The sequence below is a fragment of the Pempheris klunzingeri genome, chromosome 7, assembly GCF_042242105.1.
Source record: "Pempheris klunzingeri isolate RE-2024b chromosome 7, fPemKlu1.hap1, whole genome shotgun sequence".
Lineage (NCBI taxonomy): Eukaryota > Metazoa > Chordata > Actinopteri > Acropomatiformes > Pempheridae > Pempheris > Pempheris klunzingeri.
In genome coordinates, this window is record NC_092018.1 from 1008447 (window position 1) to 1028737 (window position 20291).

The 20291-nt window shown below is 50.0% G+C and overlaps 1 protein-coding gene across 1 annotated transcript; it reads left to right on the forward strand.

Moving 5' to 3' along the window:
• The first annotated feature begins 915 nt into the window (after window positions 1-915).
• Window positions 916-19285, forward strand: rusc2 (RUN and SH3 domain containing 2). Its single transcript, XM_070834454.1, has 12 exons — window positions 916-2487; window positions 4777-5341; window positions 10286-10978; window positions 12107-12322; window positions 12606-12779; window positions 13819-13895; window positions 15130-15304; window positions 16050-16155; window positions 16954-17000; window positions 17104-18070; window positions 18157-18327; window positions 18581-19285. The coding sequence occupies exons 1-12, from the start codon at window positions 916-918 to the stop codon at window positions 18786-18788; spliced, it is 4971 nt and encodes a 1656-aa protein (XP_070690555.1). The 3' UTR covers window positions 18789-19285.
• Window positions 19286-20291: the final 1006 nt, after the last annotated feature.

Sequence of the window (20291 nt, forward strand, 5' to 3'; positions counted from 1 at the left end):
ATAGATAAGTTGCCTCACCTAATCTGGGAGAAGAACATGTGCCTCACACCACAGATTATAACCACAGTGTTTGAGCATAGATAGGATTACTAGATGATGTGCAGATTCAGTTACTGCACCAGCTACTGTCCTGTTCAGTCAGCAGTGAACAGTGGAAAATATACATGATGAATAAATGATGGAGTTACAGCTGCTGCTTCTATGATGACGGCGAGGGAGGGGGGCGCTTCAGTGTGAGCGCTGGTGTGTGTGATTTAGGGTGTAACATGTGGACAGGGATGAGATCAGAGCCTGTTTAAGAGTCAGCTGCTGGGTGTGTGTGTGTGTGTGTGTGTGCTGACTCACTCAGTCTGCACATGAGGCTGGATGGATACAGTTCTGTTCTGTTCCTGCTGCTATTTTAGAAACGAATGTTTTGATTGTTCACGAGGAGAATTAATGATGAAGGATCCTTTGTTGTTGGAATATCTTTGTCTCTCTCAGACCAGATTACTGGAGTACCGCTGGAAGCTACTAGAAGTGTTTAACACTCTCGTCACCTTTTCAGATCTCATGTTTAGAGACAATAACATGGCGTGGAAAGCAGAATGAGTCTTGACATATAAAAGCACCAAATGGTTTGTGAAGGAATGAGCTGGCGTCACGGTGTCGATCGGTCTCTGTCTATTTCCTGGTCCGCTCTGCTCCTGTAACGTCCTCCCTCTCTCTGTGTCTTCCAGATGTACCACTCTGACCACGGTGTCGACTTCCCCGACCTCTCCTTCCAGATCCCCGGCAGCCCCGCAGCGCCCGGCCCGGCAATCAGAGAGTGAACACAACCCTCCACGCACACCCCACCCCTCCCCTCCCCTCCCCTCCCCTCCACCCACACAGGGCCTCCCTCCGATCCAGTCCCACCCTCCCTCCTCCTGGACCATGGACAGCCCTCCGAAGCTGTCAGGTGAGACCCTGATCGTACATCACATCCCCCTGGTGCACTGCCAGGTGTCGGGTGGGCGACAGGGTGGCTGTGGGGGCTCGCTGAAGAGGAGCAACCCATTTAGCCCACCGGAGAACCTGGGTTTGAGTCGCACTACATCCCTTCCCGAGAGAGACGTCCTTCAGAGAGAAGCTCTGCTCTACAGCAGCCTGATCCAGACCTCCAGCGGCGCCTGGTCCACCCACAACGGAGGAAGAGAGAGGAAGGGCGGCGGGAGGGGAGGCAGCACAGCGAGCGATGATTCATCGTTCACCTCCAGCAATTCAGAAGACCAGCTGATTACAGCTCACACGCTACCCCGAGCCAAACCCAGGAACAGGAATCCGTTGCGTCACAATCCATTCCTGCTGAACACTGAAGATGACGAGGAAGAAGAGGAGGAGGAGGATGGCGACAACCTGAGTGGCTACCTGGAAGACTCTTCCTTTCACCTCCACAGTGACACCAACTCCGCCCTGGATGACGGCATGGCTCCATTCCACCTGCACGGCCTCGGCTTCGCCTCCGAGCCCTTCCTGCTGCACAGCTCGGTGGGTGGAAGCAGTCGGGAGTCCCTCAGGGGCCCCGCCTCCGATCTCTCCAACCACCTGGACGACCTGGACATTCTGGGCCTGGACAGCCAGCGGCGCCACGGCAGCAGCGGTTCCAACATGTCCATGGACTGTGGAGAGCACGACTGGGGCGATGACGATGAAGAAGATGAAGATCACCCTATGAGGTGCGGGCGAAGCAGCAAGACGGGTTCTTACTCCTCCAGCTCCTCCACGCAGCACTGCTCCTTCTGCACCCTCTCCCAGAACTACCCCCAGCACTTCCCCGAAGCCTTCTTGGAGCCTTTCTCCGAGTTCCAGCAAGGCTACGGCAGCGACTCCTCCTGCAACAGCTCGGAAGGCGTGCTCGTAAACTTCAGCGCCATTTACAACAAGATGAACAACGGCGTCCCAGAGAAACCGCCGGTGACGGGTCACACCAACCTGAACAGCTCCACCGATCACTCCTGCACCTCGTCTGTTTCTGATCCTCCAGGAGGCCCGCGGGACTCGACCAGAGGGGCTTTCTATCTGGACCTTCACACCTCCCCGACCGAACCGCCCCTGTCGCAGCAGCAGCCCCCCTGCCTTGGCGGCACCTTCCCTCTCATCCGTGAGCCGCACCTGTCCACCTCCTCCACCTGCTCCTGCGCCGCGGAGCACCAGGGGGCTCTCGACCTCGACGCCAACTGCAACTCCTACCACCCTCCGCAGTCCGGGTCGTCCGGAGACCTGGCGTCCTGCCTGCAGAGTGAGGCACGCCTGGTCGTCGCCACACAGAACTACTACAAGCTGGTCACCTGCGACATTTCCTCCCAGTCGTCCCCGAGTCCCGCGGGCTCCTCGGTCAACAGCTGCTCCGATGAGCACAGCAAAGGCAGCCCCACCCCGACGCAGCCCAGCGAGTACTTCCTGTTCAGGCAGCGAGCCGATGAGGAGGGTGTGGAGGAAGAGGAGGAAGATGGAGCGTCACCGGGGGTGAGTGGTCACTGCTTCACAGTGAGATCTTCATAAAACATCCACACACAACATATTTATTTAAAACAATGAATAGAAAAAAGGTTTTGTTGAAAAAAAAGTCAATATTTCATAAAAGTTTTATCAACTTTAGTATGAAAAACATCCATATTGTGAAATGATATATATCATAAATCTGTCTGTAATATAAGGATGTAGCACTAAAGGGCTCTGAAATAAACAGATGTCCTTATTATTTTCAACACTGGTTAAAGAATAACTAGTATTTTCATATCTGGGCTCTATTTTCACAGGTCCTGGTGTCTGAGTGACTGGTAGGTAGTAAAAGTGTTGGAACTGGTCCAGTAGATCACCTCAGCCAGCAGACACCAAACGTTTTAAACCTTTTCCGTTTAGTACCTACCAGTCATTTAGCCACCAGGATATGAACAGAGAGGACCCTGGGATACAAATACTGCAATAACTGGAAGTGAAGATGACTCGTTTAAGGAATTACAGAACCAAACACATGATTCTTCCTCTCTGAGTTCTACTTCAGTTCTTTTGGATCTTGAAAACACACCTTGCCTTGAGTTTCATGCATAATTAACCAAGTTTAGACAGAACATTTAGTTAATTTACACCAACAACTAATTATTACTTACATTAGAAATACAGTCTGAGTAGGAAACATCAGACTCATAAGGCAGCAATAGACAGAAATAAATATTATGGAATAAACTAATCGGAGTCCTTATGACAATCACAGTAACCCTGAGCTACAAATATCCATTTGACCAGAGTTATCTGGTCCTGGCTGGTTTTAGTTCACACTGTCTGCGGTTATCTGATCTCATGTCTGAGGATTATTTTAGCTCTCATGTAGAGACGACGGCTGCCGTCCGTCTGGAACAGAGCCGCTGTGTGAACCAACTGTAACTGAAGGCATGTTAGGTCTTCAGGTAATTTTACCTCTGAATCACTGATTCCCAACCAGTTACTATGTTTCCCTGGGGGGGGGGGCAGTTACCTACACACTGCCGATGAATGAAGTCATAAGTGAAATAGTGTGTGTGTGTGTGTGTGTGTGTGTGTGTGTGTGTGTGTTAGTGATAAATTGTTAGAAATCACCAGTTAAAGTGACGGATTAACAGCTGGAAGAGTTCAAACGTCGCTTCTGTTGTACAAACAGATCTAAACATTTAAAAGTCAGTTAATTAATGTTGTAACATCCACTCATTATATCATTCTTACTGTTATTAGTCTTAGGCTTAGTTAATCATCGCTAGTTACAGTCTTATCATTAGTCTTAGGCTTAGTTAATCATCACTAGTTACAGTCTTATCATTAGTCTTAGGCTTAGTTAATCATCGCTAGTTACAGTCTTATCATTAGTCTTAGGCTCAGTTAATCATCGCTAGTTACAGTCTTATCATTAGTCTTAGGCTTAGTTAATCATCACTAGTTACAGTCTTATCATTAGTCTTAGGCTTAGTTAATCATCACTAGTTACAGTCTTATCATTAGTCTTAGGCTCAGTTAATCATCACTAGTTACAGTCTTATCATTAGTCTTAGGCTTAGTTAATCATCACTAGTTACAGTCTTATCATTAGTCTTAGGCTTAGTTAATCATCGCTAGTTACAGTCTTATCATTAGTCTTAGGCTTAGTTAATCATCACTAGTTACAGTCTTATCATTAGTCTTAGGCTCAGTTAATCATCGCTAGTTACAGTCTTATCATTAGTCTTAGGCTCAGTTAATCATCGCTAGTTACAGTCTTATCATTAGTCTTAGGCTCAGTTAATCATCACTAGTTACAGTCTTATCATTAGTCTTAGGCTCAGTTAATCATCACTAGTTACAGTCTAATCATTAGTCTTAGGCTCAGTTAATCATCGCTAGTTACAGTCTTATCATTAGTCTTAGGCTTAGTTAATCATCACTAGTTACAGTCTTATCATTAGTCTTAGGCTCAGTTAATCATCGCTAGTTACAGTCTTATCATTAGTCTTAGGCTCAGTTAATCATCGCTAGTTACAGTCTTATCATTAGTCTTAGGCTCAGTTAATCATCACTAGTTACAGTCTTATCATTAGTCTTAGGCTCAGTTAATCATCACTAGTTACAGTCTAATCATTAGTCTTAGGCTCAGTTAATCATCACTAGTTACAGTCTAATCATTAGTCTTAGGCTCAGTTAATCATCACTAGTTACAGACAGTCACTTCCAGTTTAAAGTGAATTCAAGGTGAACCTGAAGACTGTTTGTGTGTCTGACTGTTGTTTTCTTTTATTTCTCTTTATTCAGCGAAAGGATGATGACGATGATGAAGAGGAGGAGGAGGAAGAGGAGGAAGAGGAGGAGAATCAGCAGTCAGCCGGTGAGGTTGAAGCTTCTCCTACCGTGATCAAAGGCCAGGTGTACGTCAACACCTCCCCTCCTGTGGTTGGTCGGGGTCTTATCGGAGGCGGAGCCTCCTCGGGAAGCCGCCCCCGCTCCCGCAGCTACGACCGAAACCTGGACAAGTCTCCGCCCCCTCGGCTCGGCTCTCTGGAGCGCATGATGAGCTGCCCCGTCCGGCTCAGCGAGGGCGCCTCGCCGGCCCCCCCGGCGCCTCCACGGGTCACCTCCTTCGCAGAGATCGCGAGAAGCAAGCGGAGAAACGGAGGTACGGGGGGGTCGCCGCCTCTGAAGGCAGCCGCCGACCCTTTATCGTCCACACACTCCTCGGTGGACTTCTCTCCGATTCCGGAGCAGCGCGCCGAGACGAGCAGTCCCAGTCTGTCGCCGGTACCCTTCACCAGGTGCTACAGTCACGGCAGCATCGAGCGACACCTGGAGGGGGCGAGGGAGACCAGGACCAAGGCCGAGGGTACGTCACCTCTCACTACCTCTCACTCTTCATTCTTTGTTTCCACTGTTAATGCTCTGGTTTGGTCTCCACCAGCTCCTCAGGGCTCTCCGGCTCTTGTAAAAACAAAACAACTAATTCATAGATTTAAGCTCTATTAGTAGAATCGATGAAGCTGCAGAGTCGCACCAGGTCTCGTTTCTACACCCCAAAATGATGAATAAATCAGTTTGCATCACAGGTTACAGGTTATGGAGGGATGGAGGGATGGAGGGATGGATGGAGGGATGGATGGAGGGAGGGATGGAGGGATGGATGGATAGATGGAGGGAGGGATGGAGGGATGGATGGATAGATGGAGGGATGGATGGAGGGATGAAATGTGACACAAAACTAAAAAACAAAATCAGAAAAGACTAAAAGAGGAGAATGAACTTCCAGTGCAGCTGTGGAATCCTAGACTACAGAAAAGTATTATTGTCATGTGTTGTGATGACGGAGGTGTTTTTATGGACAACTGGGAAGATGAGAAGGGTCGAATGTTTCCAGGCAGACGGAGCGTGTGTGTGTGTGTGTGTGTGTGTGTGTGTGTGTGTGTGTGTGTGTGTGTGTGTGTGTGTGTGTGTGTGTGTGTGTGTGTAGATGTGACGCAGAGTGTGTGTGTCCTCGGCTTCAGAGGGAGTGAAGGGCTGAAGTGGGCCAAACGTGTTCTGAATAACAATCAGGTGAGATGAAGGTGCAGGGAAACGAATCCCACGCTGAGCTGTGTGTGTGTGTGTGTGTGTGTGTGTGTGAGTGTGTGAGTGTGTGAGTGTGTGAGTGTGTGAGTGTGTGAGTGTGTGAGTGTGTGTGAGTGTGAGTGTGAGTGTGTGTGTGTGTGTGTGTGTGTGTGTGAGAGTGTGTGTGTGTGTGTGTGTGTGTGTCCAGAGCCCACCGTCGGCCCATTTGTGCCAAAACCAGGTGAAGGTTGGAGAAAGTTACAGACGTGCAGAAACGGTGTCACCTCTTTATGGCGGCTAAACGTTGAGCCTCCGTGTCCCTGAAAGCTGCTGTGACTTTCATCGTGTTCGCGGTTCGTTCGAAGCGGTGACGAGCAGCGACGAACCTCTCCGGACTCTTTGTGTCCATTAGTAGCCTGGTATTGTCCCGAAACCTAGAAAGGAGCGACTCGGCAGAGACGTGAGGCAGCAGGAGGGACGCCTCATTCCTGCAGCTCATTCTCACAACGATAACAGGATCATAAGATATCAGAAAGCATTGAGCAGGACTGAAAACATCCACGGCTGGACACTCAGAGTCGCCTTAGGTGCATCCAGTGAGAGCAGCTCCTGGAGACTCGGGTCATTTTGCAGCTGATTGCAGGCAGACGGAGCAGCGCGCTGATAAACTCTCCTTATCTAACGTTGACTTGTACAGGAACAAGTATGAGGCACAAACAGATGCTGCATGTATAACCTAGTCTGATTTATAAAGATGGCCGTCCTCAGGTGGGACTCAAGAACAGTCACCAGACAGACAGCAGAGGAGTCACAACACGTACGGACGTCAGCAGGAGAATAAACACAGGACACGAGTGTGAAGTGATCCCACTGTGGATCCACTCTCAGTTCCACATGTTGATCCACAGAGGACTCACATTGACTCCTTACAGTTCTCACCGCTGAGCCTGGAGCCTGATTGTTTATCATCTGCTGCTGCTGCTGCTCGTCGCCTAAAGGTGGAAACATCAGCAGCATGACAGGGTAGAAGGAAAACAGTTTTATCATCATCATCATCATCATCATCATCATCATCATCATCATCATCATCATCATCATCATTATTATTATTATTATTATTATTAAGTGTGTTAATGTTAGTGTCCTGGGACAGCCGGAGCTCTCCGAGGCTTATTATAGATACAGTATATATCTAAATATATATTACTGTTATTATTCAAACATCACATGTGAGCAGATGTTAAATTATATGAACTGTTGCAATAAAGTATGAAGTATAAAAATAGAAAAAGTACAAATAGAAACAGATCAAAATAAAAGGAGAAGTGCTGACGGACCCCCGGTGACAGAAGCTGAAGCTCAGTGTCTGCTTAGATAAACACACACACACACACACACACACACACACAGTGTTTGGGATGCCTGTGGAATAAGAGCGTGGACAGTTAAAGTGAGTGAGCGTCCCAGGAAGCTCCAGCTGTCCTCTGAACAGGCTGCAGCTCCCAAAAAGATCTCATGACGTAGACGAGTACAGGAGCCGAGCTCTGTTTCCAGGTAGAAGAAGACACATTTATCAGTCTGCATCACCTGCTGTCAAAATACTGAGGAAGAAGAGAAGAGGGGTCTCCCCACCCTGAAGGACAAACGACTCTCTCACACGTGTGTCACCTTTGTGTCGTCATGAGGAAAACAGGCTCCACAGTGTGCTTCAGCTATCACACCTGTTATCTGACGCAGTGTTTGTTTGTTTGTCGTCTGAGTCGGTTTTGGAGCCGAGGCGCTGGACAGGATGGTGCAGAACAAACAGTCGGCTGTATGTAGGTCAGTGTGCAGGAATGCAGGCGTCCACCAAGCAAACACTGGACAGATGATTACACAACAGTTTGGCTTTGCCCTTCTTTTTATTTTCAGTCCCATTTTGCCACCTGTTCTGGAAACAGACTGAGTTAAACACAAATACCTGGAAAACTACAGCTGCCACAAGTCATCACCATAAATACAGACCTGAGGTCAGCACCCAACCTGCCCCATGAGACCAGCTCACCTCCAGTCACAAGAGACAGAGCTGAGTAATCCATTACTTTCAATACAGAAGATGATCTGCACCAGCTTTTATATGTCCTGGTGTCTAAATGACTGGTAGGTACAGTCCGTTATATTATATTACCAGACTACATCCACAAAAACACTAATTTTACCTCACAGAACACAGGATTCTGGGTTTACTGCTGCCTCGATCGATTCATTTGTGTTATTGTGTTGTGTTGGATTCAATAACTTGTTCTGCAAAGTAAAATGACTGTTTTTGTCAGTGGAATCTGGTGGCTTTGTGTTTTTGTTTAAGCAGAAACAGCAGAGAGCCTCCAAAGTCACCAGACTCCATTTATAAAAGCAGACATTTTACCTCACAGACGACAGCAGCTGCTGCTCTGCTGCTGCCTTGGTACTTTAGTCAGCGTGTGCTATTGTTTGTTCCCCAAGTAAGAAACAAACAAGCACTCTTAGCAGACATACCTGTGACAGCTCTCTTCAAAGACACCAGACCACATTGTAAAATCAGTCATTTTACCTGACAGATCACCGGACCGTGTTCTGTGACGTATTAACCTTTAAATCTCTGGTTCCTGCTTCTGGAGAGTTAATATTTGCTGCTTTTCTTGGTGTTCTGTGACGGTGAACTGGATATTTTAGCTGTTAGCAGACGCAGGCGGTGAGAGCAGGGGAACAATGACAACATGGAGGGCAGGAGGAGGACCGATACAGAGATTTGAGGAAATGGGTCATCTCTGAGAACAAGGTGTGTCCGACTCGTGCCTCCAAACATCCTCTCCGGTTTCCAGCACCGTGTTCAAACAGGCTGTGATGATGATCTGAGATTATAATGAGAGGCTATGCAGCATCTCAGCACATTTATTATTCATCAGGCTTCTCTTGAGTCAGCTGCCATGTTTCAGCGCAGCGAGCAGGCCTCAGTGGAAGCCTGCTCGCTAATGATGCTAACAGGAGGCTGCAAAGGAAAAGCCTCGGCTGTCTAATGGACTCAGAGGAGGAGGAGGAGAGGAGGAGGAGGAGAGGAGAGGAGAGGAGAGGAGGGGAGACGAAGATGGACAAGGGAAGGAGGAGAGGGAGGATGATGAGGAGAGAGAGAGAGAGGGGAAGAAAATGGAAATTAGAGGGATGACGGAGCAGATAGAAGAGAGGCAGAGAGGGAGTGTTTGCATCCTTCATCCCCAGTGGGAGCTCCGGCCTGCGGGGTGTGTAGCCTCCCCCTCCCCCCTCTCTTCCTCACCCTCCTCCCTCTCTTCATCATGTTTCTACAGCAGCTCCACGTCGCCCCCTGTGGCCGAGAGCCGTCACTGCACCTGCAGCTCAGGTGGCCTCAGTGGGCGGGGCTTAGGGTGACAAACAGCTTGCGCAACACTGTCGACGTCACACACACTTCTGTCCGTCATACACACTGCACTGGATCACACACACTCTCACACACACACACACACTCTCACACACACACACACACACACACACACACACACACACACACACAGTACAGTAGCAGAGAGGAAGTGCAGAATAAAGGCTTCTCCTGGCTGGTGTGTCCTGACGCAGCGACTTCTTCAGGTTTAGTCTGTCTGTGTGTGTGTGTGTGTGTGTGTTTCTTTGACACGTGTGTGTGTGTGTGTGTGTGTGTGTGTGTCCACAGTGCCATGGCTGTCAGTGTTTTGAGCTTTGTGACTCATGACTGAGCTGCTTTCTGTGTTTTCTGACCTTCGTGTTGACACAGTTTAGTAGTTTAGTAGTTTTTAATGTTAATCAGGTTTCTTTGTTTATTCACTGTGTCCATGGAGCATTTGTTCCTTTTTTCTGGCACTGCTAGTTAAACATCTTTTGCTTTTGGACTGGGGGGTCAGAAATAAGCAATTTAAAGGCTGTGATGGACATTTTGGACTATTTCCTGACAATCTGCAAACTAATGATGAGCTGTGGCTCTAAGTTAAAGCCTTAACTGATAGAAATGATCTTAAAATGATCTCAAACACACTAAGAATCAAAAGAACCTCGACGGTTCTTCAAGGTTAAATAAAGGTTTGAAATGAAACATTGACTTGAAGCTCAGTTCCCAGTTTATCAGGTCAGCTGAGCATTAATGAGTGTTGTTCCCCCAGTGAGGCAGTGCCCCCTCCCTGGTGGAGCTGATCATGTCTCTGACCATGAGTGTAACCCGCTCTTCTCTCTGCTCTTCGTCCAGGTGGCCTGTCCACTTCCTCCGACAGCCGTCCGCCGGTGGTCCGCTACAGGAAGGACCAGAGACCCACCACCCTCCCCATCCAGCCTTTCACCTTCCACCACCAGTTCGCCTCCAAGCCCCCCCAGCCCAAACCTCTGCGGCCCCTGCTCACGGGCTACGTCTCTGGCATGCAGGCCCGCTCCAGCTCCGGCTCGGGCTCTGACTCCGGGGGCCCGCTGGGGGAGGACGGCGAGGACGCGGCTGAAAACGCGCACAGGTACCAGCGGCCCCCGGCTGCGGCCGCCGGCCCTCCTCCCGACTCAGTTCGGCCTTCGCCCCTGGGGAGCTACTCCCCGGTCCGGCTGCAGGGGGCGCCCAGCTCTGGGACCTGCTCCACCTGCACCCCGAGCCCTCAGCCCCCACACAGCCTCTCCTGCCCGCTCTCAGCAGGCCTCGGCACCCTCCACACCCCTCCGACGGGAAAGCAGGGAGGGGGCTCGGCGCAGCCGCCGTCGACCCCCCCACCTCCGCCCCTGGGGGTGAAGAGAGGGGCGATGCCGCCGATGCTGCCGGTGACGCAGGGACACTGTTTCCATCGGGGGGGTCTGGTCGGTTTAGCAGCACTTCACGGCGACAGTCTGAGCCCGCTGGGCTGTCTGGACTCTGGAGGTCATGGGGAGGGAAGCAAAGCCCCCGCAGCCCGGACACACAACGGTAGGCTCAGTGTGACTAAGTGATGCTGCTCTTGGTTGAAATGCTTGAAATCTTTGAGTGTGTAAAAGCAAACGTCAGGCTTCACACCTGCTGCCCCCCCCAGGTATCACCTCCGTCTGTGGAGCCTTTTAAGATGTAAAGATTAAAACACAAACTCTGCATCAGTCACCTGAACATCAGCAGGGTTGGATCAGTCCCACTACTGTTTCTTTTGACTCTTCTGACTTTTTCACTCCTTCTTTTTCTGCACTTTACTTTTCAGATGATGGAAAACATTTAGCCATAAGATAATTTAAGTCTTTAAGCACAAGTAGCTTCATGGACCCAAAAACTTCAACAATCAGAGAACAGACGGTTGTCTGGGTTTAACTTCTGTGAATGTTATTAAAGGGTCACTCCACTGTTTCTACCCATGATCCTCTCTGTCCTCATCCTGGTGTGTGAGTGACTGGTAGGTAGTAAAAGTGTTGGAACTGGTCCAGTAGATCACCTCAGCCAGCAGCCACCAAACGGGCTGCAATGGCTGCAACGTGATCCTTTGGGACAACTGCACCTGATCACAGTAGGTCCACTAAAAGAGCTTGTTTGATCCACTGACAGGCTCAGAGTGTTATTCTAAGTGTGTGACAGCATCATGGAAAGGATCCCTACAGAGAGAGACCTGGAAGATCCTTTTGGTTTAACCACAAACAGCACACACACCAGACTACATTCACTAAAACAGGGATTTTAGAGCTGCTGCTCCATCAGTCAGTGTGTGTTATTGTGTGACTCTGGTGTTTTGAGGGGTCAGTTAGGATCCAAACTAAATGACAGGTGACATGATATAACAGCTGTTTCCAAAGGATCACGTGGCTGAGGTGATCTACTGGACCAGTTCCAACACTTTTCCTACCTCCCAGTCCTTCAGACACCAGGCTGTGGACACAGAGGACTCAGAGAGGATTTAATCTTTCCAAGCTTTTCTACGTTCTTACTGTTGTTTTTTTCTCTTTCTTCTCTCCCCTCATGCATGAACTTAAACCTCCTCCTCTCCTCCCTCCATCTTTTCCACCTGCTCCTCCTCTGACATGTTTCTTTCATCCATCCTTTAACCCACCATAACCCCAACACGTCCCCTCCCCACAGCGCACCACCTCTCCCCCCAGGCTCTCAAATGGAGGGAGTACCGTCGTCGAAACCCTCTTGGAGTGGAGAGGGTCCTGGGGGGGCACTCCTCTGCAGGGTCAGGCTCCCTCTCAGCTAACCTGGAACCCCGGAGGGGCGGGGGGCCGCGGCCGGCCAGACGGAACGTGTTCGATTTCCCCTCAGGCCTCTCCGGCCACACGCTGGGTCGGCTCAATGGTGCTCATCACTTTATTAGGAGGATATCTGAATACCTGGATACTTATTAGTAGTACTAGTACTACTTCTACTACTTATAAGTATTAGTATTAGTACTACTAAGTATTACTAGTACTAGTGACTTACTGCAGGGCTGCTTGGAGGACAGATTATGTCAGAGGTTCATAAAATCGTTCCTCACGTGTTTTAAGTCTCACTTCCAGTTGCATCCTTCAGGATCACTAAATGCTTCTCATGCTTTTAAAAGTGTGTGTTTATATGTGTGTGTGTGTGTGTGTCTCAGCCATTGGCCAGTCCACTAAGCTGCAGCAGAGCTACAGTGACTTCCTGCCGGACTACTTCTCCCTGACCGAGAAGCCCCCGGAGGAGTTCTGCCTCTCCCCCGACGCTTCATCTTCCTCATCCTCCTGCTCTTCCTCACAGTCGCACATCTCCGTGGACCTGACACAGAAGAGAGGTGAGGTTCTGTGAGTGTGTGTGTGAGACCTGGAAGATCCTTTTGGTTTAACCACAAACAGCCGTTATATCGCTCTCTGCACACACACCAGACTACATTCACTAAAACAGGGATTCTACACAGAGAGCTGGTCTACTGCTGCCTCGATCATTCAGTTAGTTCGTTTGTGATCTTGTTGTTTTAAAGGGTTAATTTGGATCTGACACATTATTTGTTTAACAGACAATAACACAAACTACCTGATGGAGGCAGCAGCAGAGCAGCAGCTCCTGTGTCCTGTTCTCTAAAATCCCTGTTTTAGTGAATGTAGTCTGGTGTGTGTGCTGTTTGTGGTTAAACCAAAAGGATCTTCCAGGTCTCTCTCTGTAGGGATCCTTTCCATGATGCTGTCACACACTTAGAATAACACTCTGAGCCTGTCAGTGGATCAAACAAGCTCTCTTAGTTTGGTGGCTGCTGGCTGAGGTGATCTACTGGACCAGTTCCAACACTTTTACTACCTACCAGTCACTCAGACACCAGGATGTGGACACAGAGGACCAGGGGGAGAAACACAGGAGATATCCCTAAAATCAAGTGTCTCTCACTGCAGAAAGGCCACTTGACACAGAGGAGAGCTCTTGAGGGCCTCTTGAGGCAGCAGGGTGTCGTATAATGAGCTTGGAGATTATCCAGGTTTGTCCCTGTAAGGACTAACATCTGCGCTTCTATGATAATGTGTCTTTATAGTTTTATGAGTAAATCCTTTTCGCTCAGCAGCAGTTGGACTTTAGTCTTTGATTTCGGCATCAGGACATTTTGTGTTGCTGTCCCTGCAGGCTGATAGAGCAGATCCCTAGAAGTTCGATGCACAGCTGGTTGCTGTCTTAGTAAATCAAACCATGACTTCATGCAGACTGCAACAACAACACAGTGAAGCACACAGCTTCTTCTGGGTCTTAATGCCTCTCACCTCCCTGTGGAGGAGGACACTGTTGGCATGCAGCCCAAAAGGATCACTGACGAGCTTCTTCTTCTTTTTCTCCTCTTGAACCGTCAGGGTTGGTGAAGGCCGTGAACACAGCTGTGGACCTGATCGTGGCTCACTTCGGCACCAGTCGAGACCCAGATGTGAAGGTGGGAGCTTACAGAGGACCAGACTGACGTTCCCCTGTGGTTCAGAGCGCCGATTAAAGCTCCCACAGCGGCATGTTTGAGCCTTTGAACAACAACTTATTAATGTGAAGTGAAGTACAAAGAAGATGAAACCTTTCAGGTGGTGAATAACATCAGATTCACTCAGCTGACGCCGTCTGTTCAGTGTCTATAGTAGAAACTCTTTATTTATTATGAAAGGTTTTATGTAATGTAAGAATAATGGATGTAACACCAGACCATACAAACAGTCAGATCACCAGACGGATAAACAGCACCAACACTCCAGATCTCACTCCTCCACATTATAAGAGCTCATGAACAGGTGGACCAAAAGTTTCAGACACATCATTTCAGCATCGTCCTCTCCGAGAACATCACACACCCTGAAGACCGTGGGAGCGTTTCCACAGTCAGGTAGAAGTGTCAAAGTGTTGAAACAGTCAGGTAAAAGTGTCAAAGCGGTGAAACAGTCAGGTAAAAGTGTCAAAGCGGTGAAACAGTCAGGTAGAAGTGTCAAAGCGGTGAAACAGTCAGGTAAAAGTGTCAAAGTGTTGAAACAGTCAGGTAAAAGTGTCAAAGCGGTGAAACAGTCAGGTAAAAGTGTCAAAGCGGTGAAACAGTCAGGTAGAAGTGTCAAAGCGGTGAAACAGTCAGGTAAAAGTGTCAAAGCGGTGAAACAGTCAGGTAAAAGTGTCAAAGCGGTGAAACAGTCAGGTAAAAGTGTCAAAGCGGTGAAACAGTCAGGTAAAAGTGTCAAAGCGGTGAAACAGTCAGGTAAAAGTGTCAAAGCGGTGAAACAGTCAGGTAGAAGTGTCAAAGCGGTGAAACAGTCAGGTAGAAGTGTCAAAGCGTTGAAACAGTCAGGTAGAAGTGTCAAAGCGTTGAAACAGTCAGGTAGAAGTGTCAAAGCGGTGAAACAGTCAGGTAGAAGTGTCAAAGCGGTGAAACAGTCAGGTAAAAGTGTCAAAGCGGTGAAACAGTCAGGTAGAAGTGTCAAAGCGGTGAAACAGTCAGGTAGAAGTGTCAAAGCGGTGAAACAGTCAGGTAGAAGTGTCAAAGCGGTGAAACAGTCAGGTAGAAGTCGGGCTCACATGGTGAGTGAACCACTGAAAGTGTTCGTCAGCCTCAGACACTTAAACAACCCCACAGGTTTTTCTGCCTAGTTTCTCTCCCCCTTCCCTCACCCCTTCCTGTCTCTGTGCCTCCCTCCCAGGCTAAGCTGGGGAACAGCTGGGTGAGTCCCAACGTGGGCCACCTCATCCTGAAGTACCTGTGCCCGGCCCTGCACGAGGTGCTGCAGGACGGTCTGAAGGCCTACGTCCTGGACCTGATCATCGGACAGCGGCGCTGTCAGCCCTGGAGCCTGGTGGAGGCGTCCACACAGCTGGGTGAGAGCCTGCAGGCGCCGCCATGACGACCGAAAGCTCAGTGGTGACGTTTGAGGTTTTGACCAGAAGCTCTTCACACCAGCGTTTACTGGAACTGACTCACTTGTGTTTCCCCTGATTAACTACAGGCCACACACTTAGAATAACACTCTGAGCCTGTCAGTGGATCAAACAAGCTCTTTTAGTGGACCTACTGTGATCAGGTGCAGTTGTCCCAAAGGATCACGTTGCAGCCATTGCAGCCTGTTTGGTGGCTGCTGGCTGAGGTGATCTACTGGACCAGTTCCAACACTTTTACTACCTACCAGTCACTCACACACCAGGATGAGGACAGAGAGGATCATGGGTAGAAACATCAGTCACCATTTACCATTCTTTTTTATTTTTTTATCTAAAGACCATATGTAGTCTGCCGACCTGATTCAGAACAGGACTTCAGTTAGATTCTCTGCACTCCTACTTTCTCTGAGGAGCTTCATGCTTAGCACACTTCTGAATAATGTCATGACCTGCAGAAAGCTCAGGCCACAAGGTTTGTTTTCTGTACCATCCTGTCTTTGAAAATAAGCCACAACATGATTGTAACAGTGAACAAAAGCCCATCAGCAGAGATAACAAACGTATTCAATAGTAGATGTTGTCATAAGTGTTTGCAGACTGATTAAAGTCATGTGTTCATGTGAGGTGATGGAACACGTCCTGCCGGTGCTCATGGGTAACACGTCTGTGTGTTTGTCTCCGTCAGGCCCGTCCACACGTGTTCTCCACAGCCTGTTCTCGAAGGTGAGCCAGTTCTCCGAGCTCACGAACCACAGCATGAGACTCAACGCCTTCATCTTCGGCCTCCTGAAGTGAGTCACGTTTCCTTCACTGTCCTCCTCCTCCTCCTCCTCCTCCTCCTCCTCCTCCTCGGAGGTCTGGGTCTGTGCGATCAGTGTTTTTCTAACAACAGTGTATGAAGTGAAAGGTGTCTGGTAGTGATGAACCTCCGGAGTGAACATCTGGATCGTCTTTACTCGGCGTTTCAGCTCCTGGTTCACTGTCACAGCTCTCATCAACCATCGTGTTCAGAGAAACAGCTGTAAAACTACACAGTGCAGACGCTTTAGAGCAGATGTCTCCCTCAGCAGGAGGTGGAGACCAAAGTCAGAGCTAACAGAGACCGGACTGACATCCATAAGGAGACACTAACTCGACTACACATGGAGGATCATGTCGCTCCGTAACTGTCGGAGGTGGAAAGAAGAAACTGTTTGCTGCGGTCTTTATTTCTATATCGGGGGAGGCCACAGGTGTTAAAGCCCCCACTAAAATCACGGTTGTTGGACACATCAACACTGAAGACATCAGCTGGTGCATTAGTTTGATGGCACCATGACTCTGCTGCCACCTCCTGGTCTAATCGTGCCCCCCCAGCACAGCAAAAATACACCCCAGCCAGAACAGGTTAACCAGGGTTGTCTAGAAGTCATTCACTCTCAAATTAACTTAACTTTACCATAAAACTGTTCATGCTGAGGTTCCCAAACATCAGCTGATTTAATCACAGCCCCCCCCCCCCCCCATAGATCACTCATTATGGTTTCAGAAGACGTCTCATCAAATGTCATTTTATGCTGCTGTCATTTTAACTCTTCTTTGTATTTCAGCCTAAAATCTTTGGAATTCTGGTTCAATCACCTCTACACACATGAAGGTAAGATCAGTGGAGATCTGGAGTCCACATGAAGTCTGTCCTCTGCTCCTCCTCCTCCTCCTCCTCCTCCTCCTCCTCTGATAATCCTCCTGTTGTTCCTCAGATATCATCGCAGCACACTACAACCCGTGGGGTTTCCTCCCCCTGTCGCAGGGGGCGTGTCAGCCCCTCTTTGAGGAGCTGCTCCTCCTGCTGCAGCCGCTGTCGCTGCTCCCCTTCGACCTGGACCTCCTGTTTGAGCCGCACCTCCTCCAGAAGGGTCAGGAGCATCTCCGCCGCAAGGAGCAGCTGTGCTCTGCAGGCCAGAGTGTCGACCGGTCAGCTCGCTCCACCTTCCAGCTCATGAGGGGGTGGAGCACCACCGTGAGCGAAATGGTCAGAGACTCGAGCGCAGAGGTGAAGAAGGAGAGAGCGGCGCTGAGACGGGAGGGAACGTGGCCGAGGATGGAAGGGGTGGGGTCGAGGAGAGAGGGGGAGGGCGGGCCGGTGATGGAGGCGGGGTTGGCCAACCTCTGGAGGGAGAGAGGGGTGAGTGGGCAGAGGGTGAAAGGTGTAGGACAGGAAAGCCAAGGAGAAAGAGAGGATGGACAGGAGAACGACCGGAGGAAGGAGAAAGAGAAGGAGGGGCGTCAGCGGCAAGACCGACAGGCGGGCTGGTGGTACCAGCTGATGCAGTCCTCCCAGGTTTACATCGACCAGTCCTCAGAGGGGTCCAAGTTCGTCAAGACCGAGAAGAGGAAGAAGTCATCAGAGAGACGGCACGGCCAGCTGCCCCCCACCAGAGAGGGAGTGGTGGAGGGGGCAGAGTCGAGCCAAGAAGGGGAAGGGGACAGAAGCAGGAAAAGCAGCAGCAGCTCCAGCGGAGACTCGGCCGGGTCCAGAGGACGGCCGTCGTGGATGGGCAGCCCCCCGGAGTCCGTCCTCAACCAGGACAAGGAGACCAAAGCTGGGGCGCCCGCAGCCCCCTCACAGGGGCAGAATCTGCGCTGGGGCAGGCTCTTTGGATCCAGTGTTGGTTCTCCTTCGAGGGGGGAGGGAGCTGAACAGAAGGCGAAAGGCCAAACGAGCAGGTAAGCTGAAGGTCTGATGATATTCAGTCTGGTGGATCCACAGTCAGAGAGAATACCAGCACAGTGATGTGGTGCTTGTGTGTCAGGCCGCCCTCAGGTTGGCTCGCTCTGGACAGGTCCGTTCTTGACCTTGTAGCTCAGACTATCGGAGCGGCGAGCGGGAAGAAGACGGAGCCTCCGGCCACACCCACTCACACCCAGAGCAGACCTCCAGCTCCGTCAGCGCGACCGGCTGAAGCCAGACGACAGTCTCCATGGTGAGTGTGTGTGTGTGTTTACATGCGTGCAGCACTCGGTTGACTTCAGACCGTCTGTTTGACGCCACTTTTTACATCTAATTGATTATTTTTTGTTGGTCTAAATGTCAGGTATTCAGATTGCTGTCAAATAATACAACATCAGGGGAAGTTATTCATGTTGTCCATTAAAAGAGTCGGCAGTAACTTTCTGTCCATTCAGTTAATGACCCAGTTTAACGGCCCCCATCATTCGTCCCGTGTCATTCCCCAGTGAAGTGCGCGCGCTGTGCCACCACATAGCCACCGAGCCCGGCCAGCTGAGCTTCAACAAGGGCGACATCCTGCGGGTCCTGAGGAAGGCCGGCCCGGACTGGCTGCTGTGCTCCCTGGGCTCCACCCACGGCCTGGTCCCCATCATCTACGTCACCCTGAACAGCATGGAGGACAGCCGGGACGCCTCTGGACTCGAGCAGTGCTGAGCAGAAGCTGGAGTTCGTGCAAAACGCTTCGGAGGCGGAGAGCAAAGCTTCCGCAGCTGTTAGACAGAACCGTACGGCGGGGGTGAACAAACCAACAGTGTAGAAAAGATGAAGATCATGAAGACGATGTACAGACACAAGCCAGGGCAGCATGCAGGCTCCAACAGACACTCACATCCAGACTAGCAGTGTGCATGCATACATCCAGAAACCAAAAGACCAGACGAGGAACGAACCCAAAGACTCCAGCAGCTTCTTGTCCTGCGTGAAGCTGCGCCGCTCGCTTAACGACGTGACCGTCGTCTCATCCAGCAAACACGAGAGGGTCGACTCCACCGCGTTCGATAGCTCGCCTCGCTGCCCCCCCCGCTGCCCCCCGCTGCACCGTCTCTACGTCCACCTCGCTGCACCGTCTCCCCTCTGAACACACTGCCCTCACTCGGTGCCCTGAGTCGGGCTCCGGGTCGGTTTGGTGTCCTGTTGCTTATTTAGAGCCGACGGATCTTCTATCTTCTTCATTCACGTAGAAATCAGTGAATCCTTGTTTTTTAGCTGAAGGTGGTTGATGTTCCACGTCTGCTCCAGCTCCAGAGGTGTGACTGTCAGTAGGAGTGAAAAGACCTGAGAAGGATGTTTAGATCGTCTGTCCGTCCGTCCGTCCGTCTGATTTACCGCTGCTCATTCCACAGAGGAGTGTCGGTGCCGGACATGAGGGCGCAAATGAGAAGCTTTGATTTATTTTGCATTTTGAGAATAAAGTGGTACTTTACTCAGTTTTGTCAGGCATCAGAGAGAATGAAGCAGAGGAGGAAGATTTCTCTTAACGTTGAACTTGGTGGAATAAATGTAACCCCGAGCGTTGGCCCACACTCCCAGTGTTTTCACTTTATTCTCACATGCAAAATAAAAGGAAACGTGGTTCCTGTTGGCGCCGGCGGTCCTCCGTTCACAGCTGGGATGACGGCGCTCACATCGTTTTAAGTGCATGTAACCAAAACGTCGTCTTCTTCCTGTTCCACCTTGTTCCTGCGTGTCCTCGGCCCCTTCGTCCCTCATCAGAGGACCCTCCTCAGCCTCAGCTGTACATTTATTCTATTGTGCCATTCTACTGGTACAAACTGTAAATGCCTGTACTTTAGACTTACACACGTGGTGAGTTCTATTTATTTGTCGATCAGGTCGATTAGCCGAAGGAGGCGCCTGAATGGAAAACGGGGAGGGACGTCCGATGAAAGCAAAGCATAGCCGGGGAGGCCTTTGAATGTGTCGGGGGTCCAGCCTGGAAACTCCTAACTTATTGATAACTGCTTATATGTGTATCTTCAGAGGGTAAATGATCTTATTTATGCCTTAAAGCGCTCGAGGAAAAAAGGGAGAACCGCCCTGTTGGACACTTGAAGGTTTAGCGACCTGACATTTGTCCAGACGTTATATTTTGTATACTTGCTGCGATGTTTCCCCCAGATTTACGTCTGCAGACGTTCTTGTAGACTTCAGAGAAAA

Bases quoted from the DNA above. Each gene is read 5' to 3' on its own strand.
- rusc2 (XM_070834454.1), top strand. From the start codon at position 916: ATGGACAGCCCTCCGAAGCTGTCAGGTGAGACCCTGATCGTACATCAC. The intron at 12,323-12,605 runs GTGCTCATCACT...TGTGTGTCTCAG, and splicing joins CACGCTGGGTCGGCTCAATG to CCATTGGCCAGTCCACTAAG. The intron at 18,328-18,580 runs GTGAGTGTGTGT...GTCATTCCCCAG, and splicing joins GCCAGACGACAGTCTCCATG to TGAAGTGCGCGCGCTGTGCC.